The following is a 16,077-nucleotide window of genomic DNA, read 5'->3' as shown; positions in this document are numbered from 1 at the left end:
ACATCTTGAACCAGTTAGTACACTGCTTACCCGTTTACTTCTGAAGAGCAAATTATATGGTGACATACAGTGTTTAGTTTTTAAATCGTAGTAACAGTATAGGATTATATAACATTAAGGAAAAATGGCAATTCTTTAATATTTTCATTTTCACTCTGTCATCTTTTAGTCATTGCCTATATATGTAACTTAAAGCATAGCAATATGTGTGTTTGCTTAGTCAGTAGGCATTTACTGAATACCTTTTCTGTTACAGGTACCTTACTAGGATATTGCAGGGACTAAGGCAGGATCCCTATTCTCATGGAACGGATGCTGTAGTGGAAAATATGGGTATTATGCATATAACTTAGCACAGAAAAGCATATCACTTACTAGGATGATAAGTGTTAAGAGACTTACAGTATGCTACGTGAGCGCTTAACAAGGAGATCTCCCTTGGTCTAGCAGAGAAATGACATAGATTACTTTTAAATCATATTTCTGGGGGCGCCTGGGTGGCTCAGTCAGTTGAGCATCTGACTCTTGATTTTGGCTCAAGTCATGATCTCATGATTCATGGGATCGAGCCCTGTTTTGGGATTCTCTCCCTCTCCTTTGCCCTCTGTGCTTCCACCACGTGCACGTGCGCGTGTATGTACACGTGTACACACGCTCTTTCGAAATAAAAATGTATTAAAATTTAAAAAAATTTTTTAGTGTTTCTTTTTGAGAGAGAGAGACAGAGTGTTAGCATGAGAGGGTCAGAGAGAGAGAGAGACAGAATCTGAAGCAGCTCCAGGCTCTGAGCTGTCAGCACAGAGCCCGATGCAGGGCTCAAATCCCCAAGCCGTGAGATCATGACCTGAATCAAAATCAGATGCACAACCAACTGAGTCACCCAGGCGCCCCCAAATAAATAAAAATTTCTAAAAAGTTGTATTTCTGGCCGCATTTTCGAGGAGGGACGGGGGAGAATAAGGGGAGTATGCAGAGAAGGTGGAAAGCTGCTCTGTTCTGTGTCAGATCTGCTGTTTTGGATGACAGTGGCAGTGGCCTCAGAAGCGGGTGTGATCAAACTTTATTTACGTGGAACTGACTGTTTTGGTGGCAGCTTGATGCTGGGAGGAGGAGAGCGAGAGGAGTCAGGGATGACTGCCACGCTTCTGACTCGAGCACTGCTGGCTCTGTGCTCACCTGGCTGGTGTGAGGTCCTGAGAAGTAGGCTGGTCGGCTGTGAGAGTTTTAAGAGCATGAAAGCCAGGCGACAGATCCGTAACATGCTGAAATTTTTAAAAATCTTGTGTAGTTAATTTTTATGTGTTTTTTTACTGTTGAGAAATAGAACAGAGATTATAGTCTCTAAGTACGTTTGATAAAGACCACAGAGAAGACAAAAGTTCATCACAGAGGAGACAAACTAGACTTAACTTATTTTAAGCTAATGTGGTAATTTCAGATAAATGGACTTACCTAAAAAGAAAGAAAAGGTATTCTTACATTTTAGAGAGAGTTAAGATAAATTACCTTTCTTCCCAAGTTACAGAACAAATTCTGAATCTCCATCATGTATGCACATGGCGTTGTCCCCGCACGCGCTCTGTGTGTGCCCTGTCACAGTGGTCAGGGCTGTCGGCCTGGCCTGGCCTGGGAACCTGCTCCTCTTTCTGTCCCCCTGGGCACACGGCTGCTGCATTGTCAACCCCCTGCGGGCAGGGCTTGTGTTCTTTGCGCTGCTGTCCCCGTTCCTGCCCACGACGGGCTTGTGGTGTTCGTGTGGGACGTCCCCGTGTTCCTGCGTCTCGTGGACGAGTCAGATCAGGTAACACCCCTGCAGCATCTGTCAGTGCATCCTTTTTTTTTAATTTCCAGTGTTACCTCCCTGATAACTGGTGTTCCAGAATCAACTTTTGCTGTTTTTCTAATCATCCTTCCATAGCAGGCAGAGAGGTTTTCTTAAAATGTAAATTTTATCTTGCTATGCTCCTGCTTAGAGTTTCTTTTTGGTTTCTAAATCCTTAATATAGCCCAACAAGGCTCTTCGCAAGCTATTTTCATTTATCTTCCCATTTTTGTTTTGTGCTGTCTTGTCCTTTAGTTTATCTGCTGTTAATCTTTGCAAATCTGGGGGATTTTTTTTTTTACACATACTGTTATCTAATTTGGGAACATACTTACCTCCACATTTTGCCTGGCTATTTCAGGCAAATAGATTGGGTCTCAGCTTAAAGATAACTGTTTTTCTAACATATATTCCCTGTCCCTGCAAGTTTCCTTGATATACTAGCTCACAAAGTTAGTACCTTCACATTTATTATAAGTTGTAATTGCATATTTAAATAATTAGTCACTTATCTGCCTCCCCCTCTAAAAATGTAAAGTTCATGAGACCTAAGACCATATTGTATTCCTTATAACCCTATCTACAGTGGCTGTCACAATTCACAAAACATATTTTGAGGTTCTCTGAATATTTATTGAATGAAGGGATAGATTAAGATTGATGAATCCATGAAGGAAGTGATATGATGGTTACAGAGGTAGTTTAAGCCACTGGAACGTGTGATCATGGACAGCAAGAGGGAGTGTCACACAGCAGGCACACCAGATGTAGCAGAAAGAGGGTAGTAAAGGCAGGAATACATATTTAAGAGGAGCCAGACAGACCTGGGCTCAACCTTTTATTGGTTATTAACTTGTTTTTTCATCTCTGAAAAGCAAATAATAATAGTAACTACCTCACGGTGAGGCTTACGTGAGATCATCTATATAACACATTAGCACAGAGCTTCTCACGTGTTAAGAGCTCAGTAAATTTATAGGTATGTACTTTTTATGTAACTAATGTTGAATACACTGTAAGGACTCAGTATTTGTAGTATTTAAAAAATGCATAGTTCGGGGCGCCTGGGTGGCTTAGTCGGTTAAGCATCCGACTTTCGCTTAGGTCACAATCTTGCGTTTCGTGGGTTCGAGCCCCGCATCGGGCTCTGTGCTGACTGCCAGCTCAGAGCCTGGAGCCTGTTTCGGTCTGTGACTCCCTCTCTCTCTGACCCTCCCCTGCTCACGCTGTCTCTCTCTCTCTCTCTCCTAGAAATAAGTAAAAAAACATTTTAAAAAAATTAAAAAAAATAAAAAATGCATAGTTAATTTTATGTTGCCTTGCTAAATAGTGTTTTATCAAAGTATATCTTCCAACTCTCATGATAGGCAAGGTATACATAAAACAATCTCCAAACATAGTTGAATTGTTTTCTGCAATGGTCTCACAGACCAGAGCACTGTATTAACAATGAATTTGTGTATATTTATTGGATCCATTGTTCGTTACTTGGATGTGAGATTAGTATGGGAGTTGTGGGTGGATAGTACTCGTCACTTTATAGAGGGAATGAGGTGTGATGGTGAAAACAAGTTTAATTAGTTCCTGTTTAGAAATTTTGTATTTGTGGGGTGCCTGGGGGGCTCAGTCAGTTAAGCATCTGACTTTGGCTCAAGTCATGATCGCACAGTTCGTGGGTTTAAGCCCCGCGTCAGACTCTGTGCTGACAGCTCAGAGCCTGGAGCCTGTTTCGGATTCTGTCTCTCTCTCTCCCTCTGACCCTCCCCTGCTCACGCTGCCTCTCTCTTTCTCTCTCTCTCTCTCTCTCTCACTCTCAGAAATAAAACATTTTTTAAAAATTAAAAAGATGTTTTGTATTTGTGTTGCTTGCCCAGGCATTATCATATTGCAGATTACATAGCAGCAGGGCATTCATAAATCACTGTGAAATGTGATTTGTGAATTTATAAGTATCTATTATGTTGTTAGATTATCATACTTTGTGTTGATAGAATGTTTATATCCTGTTAATGTAATTAGTGTCTTCTAAAAAGTTTGTTCACAGCTAAAACGATCTATGCAAAAGAGCTTCATGCTATAGATTTAGTGTTAGTTTCCCTTGAATTTGGACTAGACTGTTCTGGATCATTTCAGTAATTTGAAGACAGACTTTCAGTCCCAAATTAGCATGTGACGTGAATGTTGCATTTGCCTCTTAAGCGAAGAGGTTCTAGCCGCCTTGTTAGTTCTGCTTTTCTCTACTAATACATTGAAGTATGATCCAGAGTATGCTGTGCAACAACACAGTATCCAGGCCCCTGGGTGGAAAACCTAGATTGTGCAGATACTTTTCCAAAATCTTTGTGAAAGAGTATCATTCACAAAGAACACTGCTTCGAAAGTTCGAAATCAGCATTCTGGTAGCTGCTGTAGGGACTGGTTTTCAAGCAGTTTATGTTTAGCCAATAAAAAGCATTCTCTGTTGTGAAGTATCTTCAGAATTTAGATTTATCTTTATTAGAAACACTTAAATTTGGTATATAGGTTTGCCAATCATGTTTTCCAGTCTCACTGCCTAAATGGAGTCACAAAATATGCCCTTAGGTATACTGTTCTCTTTTCTCTTTGATCAAGTTAGGGAAACAATATTTCTCTTTCATAGCAATCAGTGTTTTCAGATTCTTTTTTAGTTTATTGATATTCTGCTGTCTATATAAACTGTGTCACTTGGATTCAGTTTTTCCATTTTAAAATGAAGAGAATCATTCCTTCTTTGGAATGTGTTAAAAGTGAATTAAGTGCTGCTGAAAAATGCTTTTGAGTTGTTTGGAAGAAATACTGAAACTCTGCTTCACATTTACAAATCTATATTAAGACTTCTGGAATTCTTTCATTATGAAAAACAATTGTAGGTAAATTTTAAAATGTTTGTACTTGTGAGTAGTGAATATAAAAATAGTTGTTTGATGTACATTACTTTTGTTCTAGAACATTTGGTTTCGTAAGTAACGAAAAAGCTATATGGCAGGTTCACTAGTAACATGAAACCCAGGATGGGTATTAAAAATTAAGAAACAAGACTTCAACAACAACACGGCTGCCTGGGTGGCTCAGCTGGATAAGTATCCAGCTCTTGGTGTCAGCTCACCTGACCTCATGGTTTGTGGGATCGAGCCCCATGTTGAGCTCTGCGTTGACAGCTCAGAGCCTGGAGCCTGCTTTGGATCCTCTGTTTCCCTGTCTCTCTGCCCCTCCCCTACCTGCAAAATAAATAAACATTTAAAAAAAAAAAAAAAGAAGTGAGAAAAAGAACTAGAAAAGGAGCAAATTAAAGCCATAAGATATGTCCTATATAAGTCATGTAGTTAACACAGATGTTTATTGAACACCTCTTATATACCAGGTACGGTTCTGGGTGTAGGACATCACATTGAACTAAACTGACAAAACTGAGAAAAATCTGTTTCCTGATGGACCTGACATTCCAGTGGAAAGACATCAACAGTAAAGAAATGCATTGTACAGCAGGCAGTGAGGAGGGTGGTGGAGAAACAGAAAACAGGACCGAATGTTAGAAGAGGGTGGTGTGTGTTCTTCTGTTTAATAGAGGATTGTCAGGGAGCACCTGTTCTGTAAGGTTACGTTTAGGCAAAGACGTGAAATACTTGAAAGAGCAAACTATGCAGTTATCTCGGGAAAGAGTGTTTTAATCAGACAGAATAACAAATGCAAGGGCCCTGCGATAGGAGTAGTTTGGTTTTGTTTTTGGGGTGTGTGTGTGTGTGTGTGTGGTTTGTTGGGGTTTTTTGGGTTTTTTTGGTGGGTTTTTTTGTTTCATTTTTTGAGAAATAGGAGAAGGAGACCTGTGTCCCCCCTTCTCGGAACTAAGTTCAGAGGTTGATAAGAGATGGAAGAGAAGTAGAGGGTTTTGTATAGCAGAGTAAACAGGGCCTTTAGACCCTTGTAAGGACTTTGGTTCCACTTTGAATGAGCTGGGAAGCAGTTGAAAGGGGAGTGACATGATCTGACCAGGCTTTAAAAGGATCACCCTGCTCCTGAGTTGAGAAGACTGTAAAAAGTTACATCGGGCTGAAGGATGGAGCCAATTAAATGACTTTTGCAATAGTCCAGGTTGGCTATCACTTGGATCTGATTGATAGCTGTCAAATTAATGAGAAATAGATTCTACAAGTATTTCGAAGGTGAAAAAGACTTTGCCAACTGAATGGTCACGTGGGGCATTAGAAAAAGGAATCAAGGATGATTGGGAATTTTTAGTCTATTTCTAGCTGGAGTTCTGTTTCTTGAGATGAGGAAGACTGGAAAGAACAGATGGAGGGGACGTGAGGGTGAAGGTGAATTGCTTTTAGATATGCTAGGCTTGCAGGGCCTGTTAGGCAGTGTGGCAGGTAGGTGTTTAGATCCATGAGTCTGGAGTTAGAGGAAGATGTCTCACCTGGCCTCTGTCTGGAGATAGAAATTTGTGAATTGGGGCACCTGGGTAGCTCAGTCGCTTGTGTGTCCGACTCCTGATTTTGGCTCAAGTCGTTTTAAGGTTCCTGGTTTTGAGCCTCCCCACTGTCAATGCGGAGCCTGCTTGGTTCGTTCTCTCTCTCTCTCTCTCTCAAAATAAATATGCCTTAAAAATAAAGATCTGTTAATCAACAGTGTTAGGTGGAATTTAAAACCAAAGATTAGATTTGGTCATTTAGCAGGTGGGTGTAGATAGAGAAGGGAAGAGTGAGCATGGCCTGGGGTGTTCCGGTGTTTAATGTTGAGGGAGAAAAGAAGAAACTGGCAAAGGAGACTGAGGTTGAATACAGAGAGGGGTCCCAGAAGTCACATTTTGTTGATAGGTAGGCTAGAGGACCAAGAACTGATGAGTGTACTTAGCAGTGTGGAGCACATTGGTGACCTTGACCAGCGGTTTCTGTGGAGAGGTAGTGGTGAGAGTATGGTTGGGGCACTGCAGAGAAGAGTGGAGGATCTGGAGACGGGGAGTCTGGACCACCCTTTGAAAAAGGGTTGTAGGGAACAGAGGCATGGGAAGCTGGTGGGGGATATGAGGTCAAGAGTGGATTTCTTAGATGAGAAATATTGTAGTATGTTTTCATCCTGATGGGCTTGGGCCACAGGAGGAGTGTGAGGCATAGATGATGCAGCGGAGAAAGGATAGTTGCCCTAATAACGCTCTTGAGAAGGCGGTGAGAGTGGGATTCTGTGCTCAAGTGGAGGGCTTGGAGTATATTATGATAGGGGGGAAGGCAGAATCTTAAGGGAGCAGACACAGGAAGTGGGTATGCAGTATGGTGGGAGCTTCTGGCACTTTTCTTCCTTTTCTTCTACCATCATTAGATGGGACGCAAAGCCCGTGAGGGTGGGGAGGCCTTGAGGACGTTGTGTCAGAGATGGAGGGTGTGGGAAACAGGCTGCTGCACCAAGGCACTAGTGGAGTTAGTGCTCAGGAGTGTCAAGTGATGAGTGAGCGTGGTTTTCCTAGACCAGCTTGGATGGCCCAGAGACAAAAGAGATTAAGATACAATTTTGAGGTATAATTTTGAACCACTACTTGTGCTCAAAATTGTAGTACCTGTATAGAAATCTACCTCTATGGGATACATATAATAAACATATAAGAACAAACTTGTATATAGGACTTTTGTTATAATTATAAGAGGAATTCCTATTAAAAAAAAAAAAGAGAGCATTTTCTACGTGCCAGACATTATGTTAGAAGCTACAGGGGCCTTAAAATTCATCATCCCTTCACCTATTTATTGGGTACTAAGGTAGATGCTGTGCACTGTTCCAGGTGCCGGGGACATAGTGGGGAACTAGCCAGAAGAGGTCCCTGCCCTTGTAAAGTTTACACCGAAACTCTGGTGAAGCAGGGGAAAAAAGTGAATTATTCAAAGTGTGATCCTATATGGATAATAAGTATTTAGGGAAGGATCAGGTCAGTGCAAGCGTAAATGTAAGTGTGAGAACATAAGTCCACAAACCATCATCCAAAAGTTTGTTTTTTGCTTTTAGGAAGATGACTGTAGATTGGGTTACTCCACTGTGGTGTGTAGAACAGTGCTCCTTAATCAGGCACATTAATACTTCTGCATTGAAATGTATGACTGCTCACAAAAATTGTGGTAATTAAGGCCAAAGTGGATCCAGATCAGGTCTGGTCGGGTTTTGTCACTAGTGAGCTTATGAGAAAGCTTGTGATCCTGAGTTAAATTTCAGAATTGTGAACTCGTCACGGAAAAGATAGGACTTTGTACTTCTAGAGGGAAAGCAAGCACATGGTACAGAAGCAGAAATGAACATGGCTTGTTAGGGACAGTAAGGAAAACTGAATGGGCTAAATCATAGGGATAGGCAAGTTGAATAGTTTTAGGCTGATCATGAAGGTCTCGAAGCTCTTGTGAAGGGTTAACCTCTGAAGTGGTAGACTGCAGGAGGTGTCCAGGGAACTGACTGGAAGATCCCCTTGAGGCCTCTGCTGTGAGTGAGCGGTAAGAACAAACAGAAGAGACCAGTCAGTTGGCCTGTATTTGTTAAGTACTGAAATGGTGCTGCCCCTGCTGTTACTAGGAATAATTGTTGACACCTTCTGTTGAACCCTTGCTGTGTCCCCAGTCACTGGGCTGTGCATTTGACTTGCATTCCCGGTAGGAGTTGGGAAATCGTTCTGTGATCTTCATCCTTGAGAATCTTTTAATCTTGTTGGAAAGAAAAGTCTTAAGTACCTAATTTAAACTGTGAAATATTCTACTTCGTCAATGGAATGTTCTAAGGCATAGGGTGTTCTTTATTTAGATACTCATTCTGGATCTGGATTTAGATATGTGTTTATATATATAGTCTATCGATCCTCAAAAATAGTGAATTGTTTTGGCTTTGTGTTCATTAGACTTTTGGTTGTATGGTAATCTGGTTCCATGAGGCTTACTATCTATGAGAAGGGGGTTGCCCTGGGTAGACTATTCAGATTCTCAGGTAGGGTGTTCATCTGTTGTAAAATAATAATTTGGCATGCTGATTTAAACATATTTTATGGGGGACCTGGGTGGCTCAGTCGGTTGAGCACCTGACTTCAGCTCAGGTCATGATCTCACGGTCTGTGGATTTGACCCCCCGCCCCCCTCTTCTCCCCACGTTAGGCTCTCTGCTGACAGAGTCTGGAGACTGCTTTGGATTTTGTTTCTCCCTTTCTCTCTCTGCCCCTTCCCCACTCGCTCTCTGTCTCTTGCTCTCTCTCTGTCTCTCACAAAGGAAATAAACATTAATTTTTTTTATTTAAAAAAACATTTTATGGATTTGGAAAAAATATTTTATGGATTTGGGGAATTAAGGCATGCCAACTGACTATTTGCTATTAGGAAAACTTATAAAATTAAATATCTGGTTTTCAAAGTTTTTATAACAATTGTTATAAATCATTTATGTAATTGTTGAATTTTGTCTTTCTCAGTAGAGTATAAGGCTTGTAAATTTAGGAGCTGGATCTGCTCTCTTGAGGACTGTATTTCCAGGTTATTGCACAATGCCTGGCACATGAGAGGAGCTCAGAAATATTTTTGAATGAGTGAATGAATTTAGAATGAATTGTACACCAGCAGCAAAGATAATTTCAACCTAAGAGTCCTGAGTCTTTGAAAAGCCTGAAGCCTCTTACAAAAGGCTGGAGCCCTGAGGCCAACCCACGACGTGCAGCACAGCTGCTGTGTGTGGTACCTGTGGAGTAATAAGCTTATTCTAAAAATTTAAAATTATAACTAAATTACTTTAAATGCATTTTGTACTGCATTTTGGTTGGTCTTAACTGTGATTTGGGCTTCTTCCTGACCTCCTCGTCCCTCTCCCCCATTACCCATTTTTCCCGTTAATCAATAGTTGCCTCTGTTCTGATGAATTTTTATTATGGTCTGTCCTGCAGAGAGAGAGATGCTGGTGGCAAGTTTTGGAGATCCCTGTTTTTTATGGAACACAGTTCTGTAAACCTTTCATAAGCTTCCTTGGCAATAACATACACTTGTGATGGACCCTAGAAATACTGCTATGTTAGGATTGGGTTCTGACTCGGAAGGATTTTCAAGGAAGAGTCCCTCTGCCATCGGCACTGGCACAGTGAGCAAGAGAGAAGGAGAGCGAGAGAGCAGCGCGAAGGAGGAAGAGGACCTTCGCAAGTGGAACCGGGAAAGAAACAGTGAGGCAGGCAAAGAGGATGGTTTGACTGATGCACAGCAACAGTTCTCAGTGAAAGAAACAAACTTTTCCGAGGGAAACTTGAAATTGAAAATTGGCCTTCAGGCTAAGAGAACTAAAAAGCCTCCAAAGAACTTGGAGAACTATGTATGTCGACCTGCCATAAAGACCACTGTCAAGCACCCAAGGAAGGCACTTCGCAGTGGGAAGATGACTGATGAGAAGAACGAGCACTGTCCTTCGAAACGGGTGAGTCCGCCTCCCAGCCACATGTGGTCCCTGGCAAGACCTGCCTCCTCTGCCCTCATACTGACCCCAGGAAGTTTGATTGTCACCTCTATTCTTATTACTAAATAGTCTGTTCTGTTACACTAAAATAGACTTTGAGGCTTGTTGGGGTGTCGATGGTAGTGTAACTATGTATTTGTAGGGCAAATGTTGTGAATTGGCTGCACCCCCATCGTTACTCCTGCATGGCCTAGTGGAAAGGACGTTGGGTTTGTACTAGGAAACCTAGATTTGAATCTTGCCTTCCTGCTTACTAACAGTGTGACTATAGACAGAGTAACAGGGAAGAAATCGAGGTTCGGTGGTTAAATGATTTCCATACCGCCTGCCTCTTTTTTTTTAATGGTTTTTTTTTTTTTTTTTTTTCCTAGGAGATAGAGAGGCAGCGTGAGCAGGGGAGGGTCAGAGAGAGAGGGAGTCACAGACTCTGAAACAGGCTCCAGGCTCTGAGCTGGCAGTCAGCACAGAGCCCGACGCGGGGCTCGAACCCACGAACCGCGAGATAATGACCTAAGTGAAAGTCGGACGCTTAACCGATTAAGCCACCCAGGCGCCCCCCATACTGCCTGCCTCTTGAGGGTTGTATGGATCCAGTTCACTAACATGTTGAAAGCTTTTGTAAAATGGATTTTTTAACACAAGGATTAGTTCCTGTCACTCCTAAAATAGCAAGCTGATGTGGTAAAAATTGTCCCCTCTTTCCCATTAGCTATCCAAATATAATAACTAATTTATCTTAATTCTGCTTATTCTGTCTCGTAAAGATATTACATTTGTTTTAGGTCACGTGTTGACCTCAGGTTCTACCCATTTCATGCAGTGTCTGATTTCAGGCGGTCAGCACTATAATATATATGCCCACATGCATATTCAAGTGATATGCATACATAAGTAAAATAGTAGATGTAGGTAGAAGGAATTGGCTTACCATTTTGGCTAAAATTTTGGAATAGTCCTGACCCTGTGAAATAACTTGATTTTCACTGTTAATTTCTTAACATCAAATTCACGTGCTTCCTACATGTTACCAGAAGCCATAATGATTCAGGCTCTTTGTTCTTCTCCAAATTGCTATGGCATCCAGAAAGTTTTAATAGTTGCTGTTCTTCAAAGATCACAGACATATAAGGAAACTTAGGATATTGTGTTGACAAAATCAACTGTGAATGAGTTAAGATTATAAGTCAGGAGTAATGGGTATTGTACCAGTTCTTGAAAAAAAAAAATGAACTGGGTGAATCTTAGCTAAGTTGATTAACCTATCCTGAGCCTTATTTTTCTCATCTCTGAAATGGAGATGTTACCTGTTTCTGCTGACCTCAAGGATTTTTATAAGGTTGATTGAAAAAAGATTTTTATCCAGCCCTTTTTATTTGAAATTGTGTTAGAGCTTATCTTGTGCAGCTAACTTGTAAAAGCCTCTGGGATGATTGTCTTGAGTAATCTTTCTATAGTTTGTTTTGTTTAATAGTCCATGCTAATGATGAGGTTTTGTACTGAGGTGACTTCACCCACAGCGCGTGTTTACTCTCAGTATACGGGTAGTTTATATCCACATATCTTGTTTGTAGTAGAACATAGTCTGTGGTTTCCGAGGGAAGGTAGCACTGCTAGTGATGTGTAGGTGTTTGCTTTTCGAAGTTATTTTAGCATAGGATGTCGAACATATTAGTAACCTCTGAATTAGTTCTTCACAAGTAATGGAAAGAGCATGGGTTGTGGAATCAGAACCACATTTTAATCCTGGGTTAAAAACTATACACAGCCAGGGGTGCCTGGGTGGCTCAGTTGGTTAAACTTCTGACTTTGGCTCATGTCATGATCTCGTGGCCCGTGAGTTTGAGCCCTGGATCAGGCTCTGTGCTGCCAGCTCAGAGTCTGGAGCGTCCTTTGGATTCTGTGTCTCCCTCTCGCTCTGTCCCTCCCTTGTTCATGCTCTGTCTCTCAAAAATAAATAAACGTTAAAAATCAAAAAAAACAAAAACAAACTATACACAGGCAGTTTGATTTCTCTTACTCAGCCTTGGTCTTCTCATTTATAATGCGGGATTATAAATGATTATATGATTAAATGATTATATGAAGAATTGACTTTATATAAACTATCTAGCATGTGATAGGTTCTTGGAAATGTTTTCTTTTCCTTTTTATGGCCTAATGTAGGACTTCACAACCCTTGATCCCTGGGAGGGTGTGTTGGGTGTGTGTGTCTGGGTGCATTTTTTACGTAGCTCTCACCAGCTTCTTAGAGAGTTTGTGACTCCAAAAAAAAAAATTAAGCATCCTTGGCCAAGGACAGAATAGACCATTAGGAGGCACTTTGGTAGTCTTAAGGAAGCTGAAGGGCTCTGCTTTATTTATTTTTTAAAACAAGGCTTTACCAAACACAGCCAAAACATTTACCCCCTGATTCTTCAAAAGTAGTTGAGTTTTTTCAGTGCTGCTTATAGCGCAAATATTAGCCTTTAAATTTCTAATAAACACAAATACAGATCATATATTTTATCTCTTAAAAGAATTTTTCTTTTAGCACTGTTCAGGGAGCAAAAACAAGAGTCTCTGAAAAAATAAGTTATTTGTTGTCATGATTAGTACTGAATGGTTGTTAACTGTTTATGTAATTTTTTTTTTTTTATTTCTAGGAGAGAGAAAGAGAGACAGCGTGAGCAGGGGAGGGTCAGAGAGAGAGGGAGATACAGACTCCGAAATAGGCTCCAGGCTCTGAGCTGGCAGTCAGCACAGAGCCCGACGTGGGGCTCGAACCCACGAACCGCGAGATCATGACCTGAGCGAAAGTCGGACGCTTAACCGACTAAGCCACCCAGGCGCCCCTATAATTTTTTAACTATGTAATTTTTAAAAGGAAAACCCAAGTTCTGTTCCATGAGTGAGATTTTCGCTTTTCTTGAACATGAGACATACTGTTAAATTTCTAGTAGTTCACTCATGGACTCTAATATTTAAAAGGATTCAAATATGTCACTTAATTTTTTAAAACTTGCAATTCCCTGTTTAGGAACTGGCACATTAAAAAAAATTTTTTTTTTAGTGTTTGTTTATTTTTGAGAGAGACAGTGAGAGCCACGGAAGGGCAGTGAGAGGGAGAGAGGGAGACACAGAATTCAAATAGGCTCCAGGCTCTGAGCTGGCAGCACAGAGCCCGATGCGGGGCTCGAACTCACGAACCGTGAGATCATGACCTGAGCCAAAGTCGGACGTTTAACCCGACTTGAGCCCCCCAGGCGCCCCGAACTGACACACTAATAACTGGGGTTTGAAGTTTAGTTTATTCTTTTGAGAAAATATTAGAGGATGATGCTTTAATGCCTTTTATTTAAAGTTATATTGCAGTTTGTAAGGGTCCTAATTTTGTTTTTATTTGATGTACTTATTCAATATAGTTTTTTAATTTAATACATATTTTTAAGATATAACTGACATATCATGCTGTGGACTTGGTTTGTTTTTAATTAGTTCTGACACGTACCTTTCTGTATTGCCAATTTGGCCAATTTGGCCGAACCGAACAGTTTCATCCCACCACCAGCACTGCTGATTGAGAGCAGGCAGGAACCCAGGCGAAACCAGCGCCCTCGGATGCGGCTGCTGTGAATTGGCACAGTGCTTTCTGAATTGTTCTCTTTTTTTGTTGCTCAGTTTTCAGGGTTCTTTACACATTCTGCGTATATGACTCGTGAATGTTGACTCCCATTTGTGGGCTGACTCCCATTCTGACACAGAGGTTAAGTCTGAGAGATTTTCAGGTGTCCTTCGCACCCTGAACTCGTTCTCTGAATTCAGAAACTAATTATGATAGCAAGGGATACACTGGCCATGGGAAGCTGATATAAAAAATGTCATGTGTAAGAGTGTGAGTATTGGACCAGCAAATATTATTTGATTAGGTAATAGACTCTATGATTCACGATTTAAATGACAAAAAAGGAAACAATGAAATATTGTTATCATCATGACCCTTCTCCCCCTCGGAGTAAATCTATTTTGGAGTCCCCTTTTAGGCCATCTGATGATTACGCCCACCCTGTACTAACTGTAATAACTGATTAAGCAGAACAACCATTTTCTCAACCAAAATGAAGAAAACTGATCTATATATTGAATGTGTTTTCAGGTTTATATTTCAGGTTTACATTTACACTTGGAAAATGATACCACATTAAGAACTAGTTGTCTTGGGGGGCACCTAGGAGATTCATTTGGTTAAGCGTCTGACTCTCTGATTTCAGCTTAGGTCATGATCTCATAGTTCATGGGATTGAGCCCCATGTTGGGCTCTGCACCGACACCTTTGAGCCTGCTTGCAATTCTCTCTCTCCCTTTGCCCCTCTTCCCTTCTCATGCTCGTGCGCTCGCTCTCTCTCGCTCTCTCTCTCAAAATAAATAAACATTAAAATAATGACATTCCAGTTTTGGAATTGTGTGACATAGCTAGTTGTACAGGCTTTTAGTTCACTTTGGAGACTAGGCCAAAAGAAAGTACTTTTGTGACAAATGAAAATTAACCAAAATATCTGTTTCCTGGAACAGGATGAAAACTGAGACCTGTTTGAGCTTAAAAGGATTGGGGGATATAACAAATTACCACTATATACTGATGACAGATTAGGTCACATAGCATTGAACTTTAGTGCGACATTGACTAAAATTTTGTCAGCGAATGGTGTATTTGATGTCATTTTGGCCTAGTTGAGTGGATTTAATGAGCACAATGGATGATAAATAAAATTTACAGCGCTAATTATAATTTCCCCTCCAAAAGATAGTTTTCTGTTTAGAAAAGAAAGGCCTATGCCAGCTTACTAGATTCTTTCAGAAACAGTTCGTTGAAGATATAATTTCAGGGAAGTGATTTTTATGGAGAGCTATTAAAACCCACATGAATCCAAGTATTCTAATTAAGTCCTGTTGGTCTGAGATTTTATTAAATTACAGAACTGATAGATTAATGCTTCTTTAATAAGAACATATACAGATAATAATAACAGTATCTCAGCTCTTGCTTAGTACAGCTAACTCGTCTAGCAGTTTTTAAATTGCTGCATACAAATCCCAATTGTTTTGAAATGAAATGTTGAAGAATAAGTGTGTTTGAAATTATCTCGTTTTTGGTTTTTCTTTCCTTGTCATTTCTGCTAAATTGCAATAGTGTGTTAGGTTTTCTACATACTGTAGTTCCTTTAAATTTTGCTCTGTGTTAGATCAGCCTGCTTTTTTTTTTTTAAGTTTATTTACTTATTTTGAGAGAGAGAGAGAGAGCACATAAGCAAGGGAGGGACAGAGAGAGAATAAAGGAGAGAACCCCAAGCAGGCTCCATGATGTCAGTGCATCAGCATGGAGCCCAATGCAGGGCTCAATCTCACAACTCTGTGATCAAGAGTCAGATGCTTAACTGACTGAGCCACCTGGGTGCCCCTAGACCAGCCTGGTTTTAGATAAAATGTGTATGTTTTTTATTGAGATATAATTCAAATACCATAACACGCACTCTTTTAAAGTATACAGTTGAGTGATTTTTAGTATATTAGCCACCTACTAAAAAAGATGTGCAATCATCACCACTGTCTAATCTCAGAACTCTTTCATTACCCTAAATGTGTATTCTTATTGTGTCTATTACACTTTATTTTTTTTTTTAAATGTTTATTTCTAGGAGACAGAGAGAGACAGCGTGAGCAGGGGAGGGTCAGAGAGAGAGGGAGTCACAGACTGAAACAGGCTCCAGGCTCTGAGCTGGCAGTCAGCACAGAGCCCGACGCGGGGCACA

At 40.7% G+C, this 16,077-nt stretch overlaps 1 protein-coding gene across 5 annotated transcripts in view; it reads left to right on the top strand.

The window, feature by feature from the left end:
* ASH1L (ASH1 like histone lysine methyltransferase) overlaps positions 1-16,077 on the top strand; it is a 182,747-nt gene that overhangs the window by 17,527 nt on the left and 149,143 nt on the right. For all 5 annotated transcript variants that reach the window (XM_039251468.1, XM_039251467.1, XM_039251469.1 and 2 more), the window contains exon 2: positions 9,735-10,252. In XM_039251468.1, coding sequence (XP_039107399.1) covers positions 9,836-10,252 — 417 coding nt within the window. In that variant the 5' untranslated portion in view covers positions 9,735-9,835. The remainder of the gene's footprint in view (positions 1-9,734; positions 10,253-16,077) is intronic.

The sequence above is a fragment of the Hyaena hyaena genome, unplaced genomic scaffold, assembly GCF_003009895.1.
Source record: "Hyaena hyaena isolate Hyena2069 unplaced genomic scaffold, ASM300989v1 scaffold_385, whole genome shotgun sequence".
NCBI lineage: Eukaryota > Metazoa > Chordata > Mammalia > Carnivora > Hyaenidae > Hyaena > Hyaena hyaena.
The sequence above is the reverse complement of the archived record's forward strand: the minus strand, read 5'-3'. Positions and strand labels throughout refer to the sequence as shown.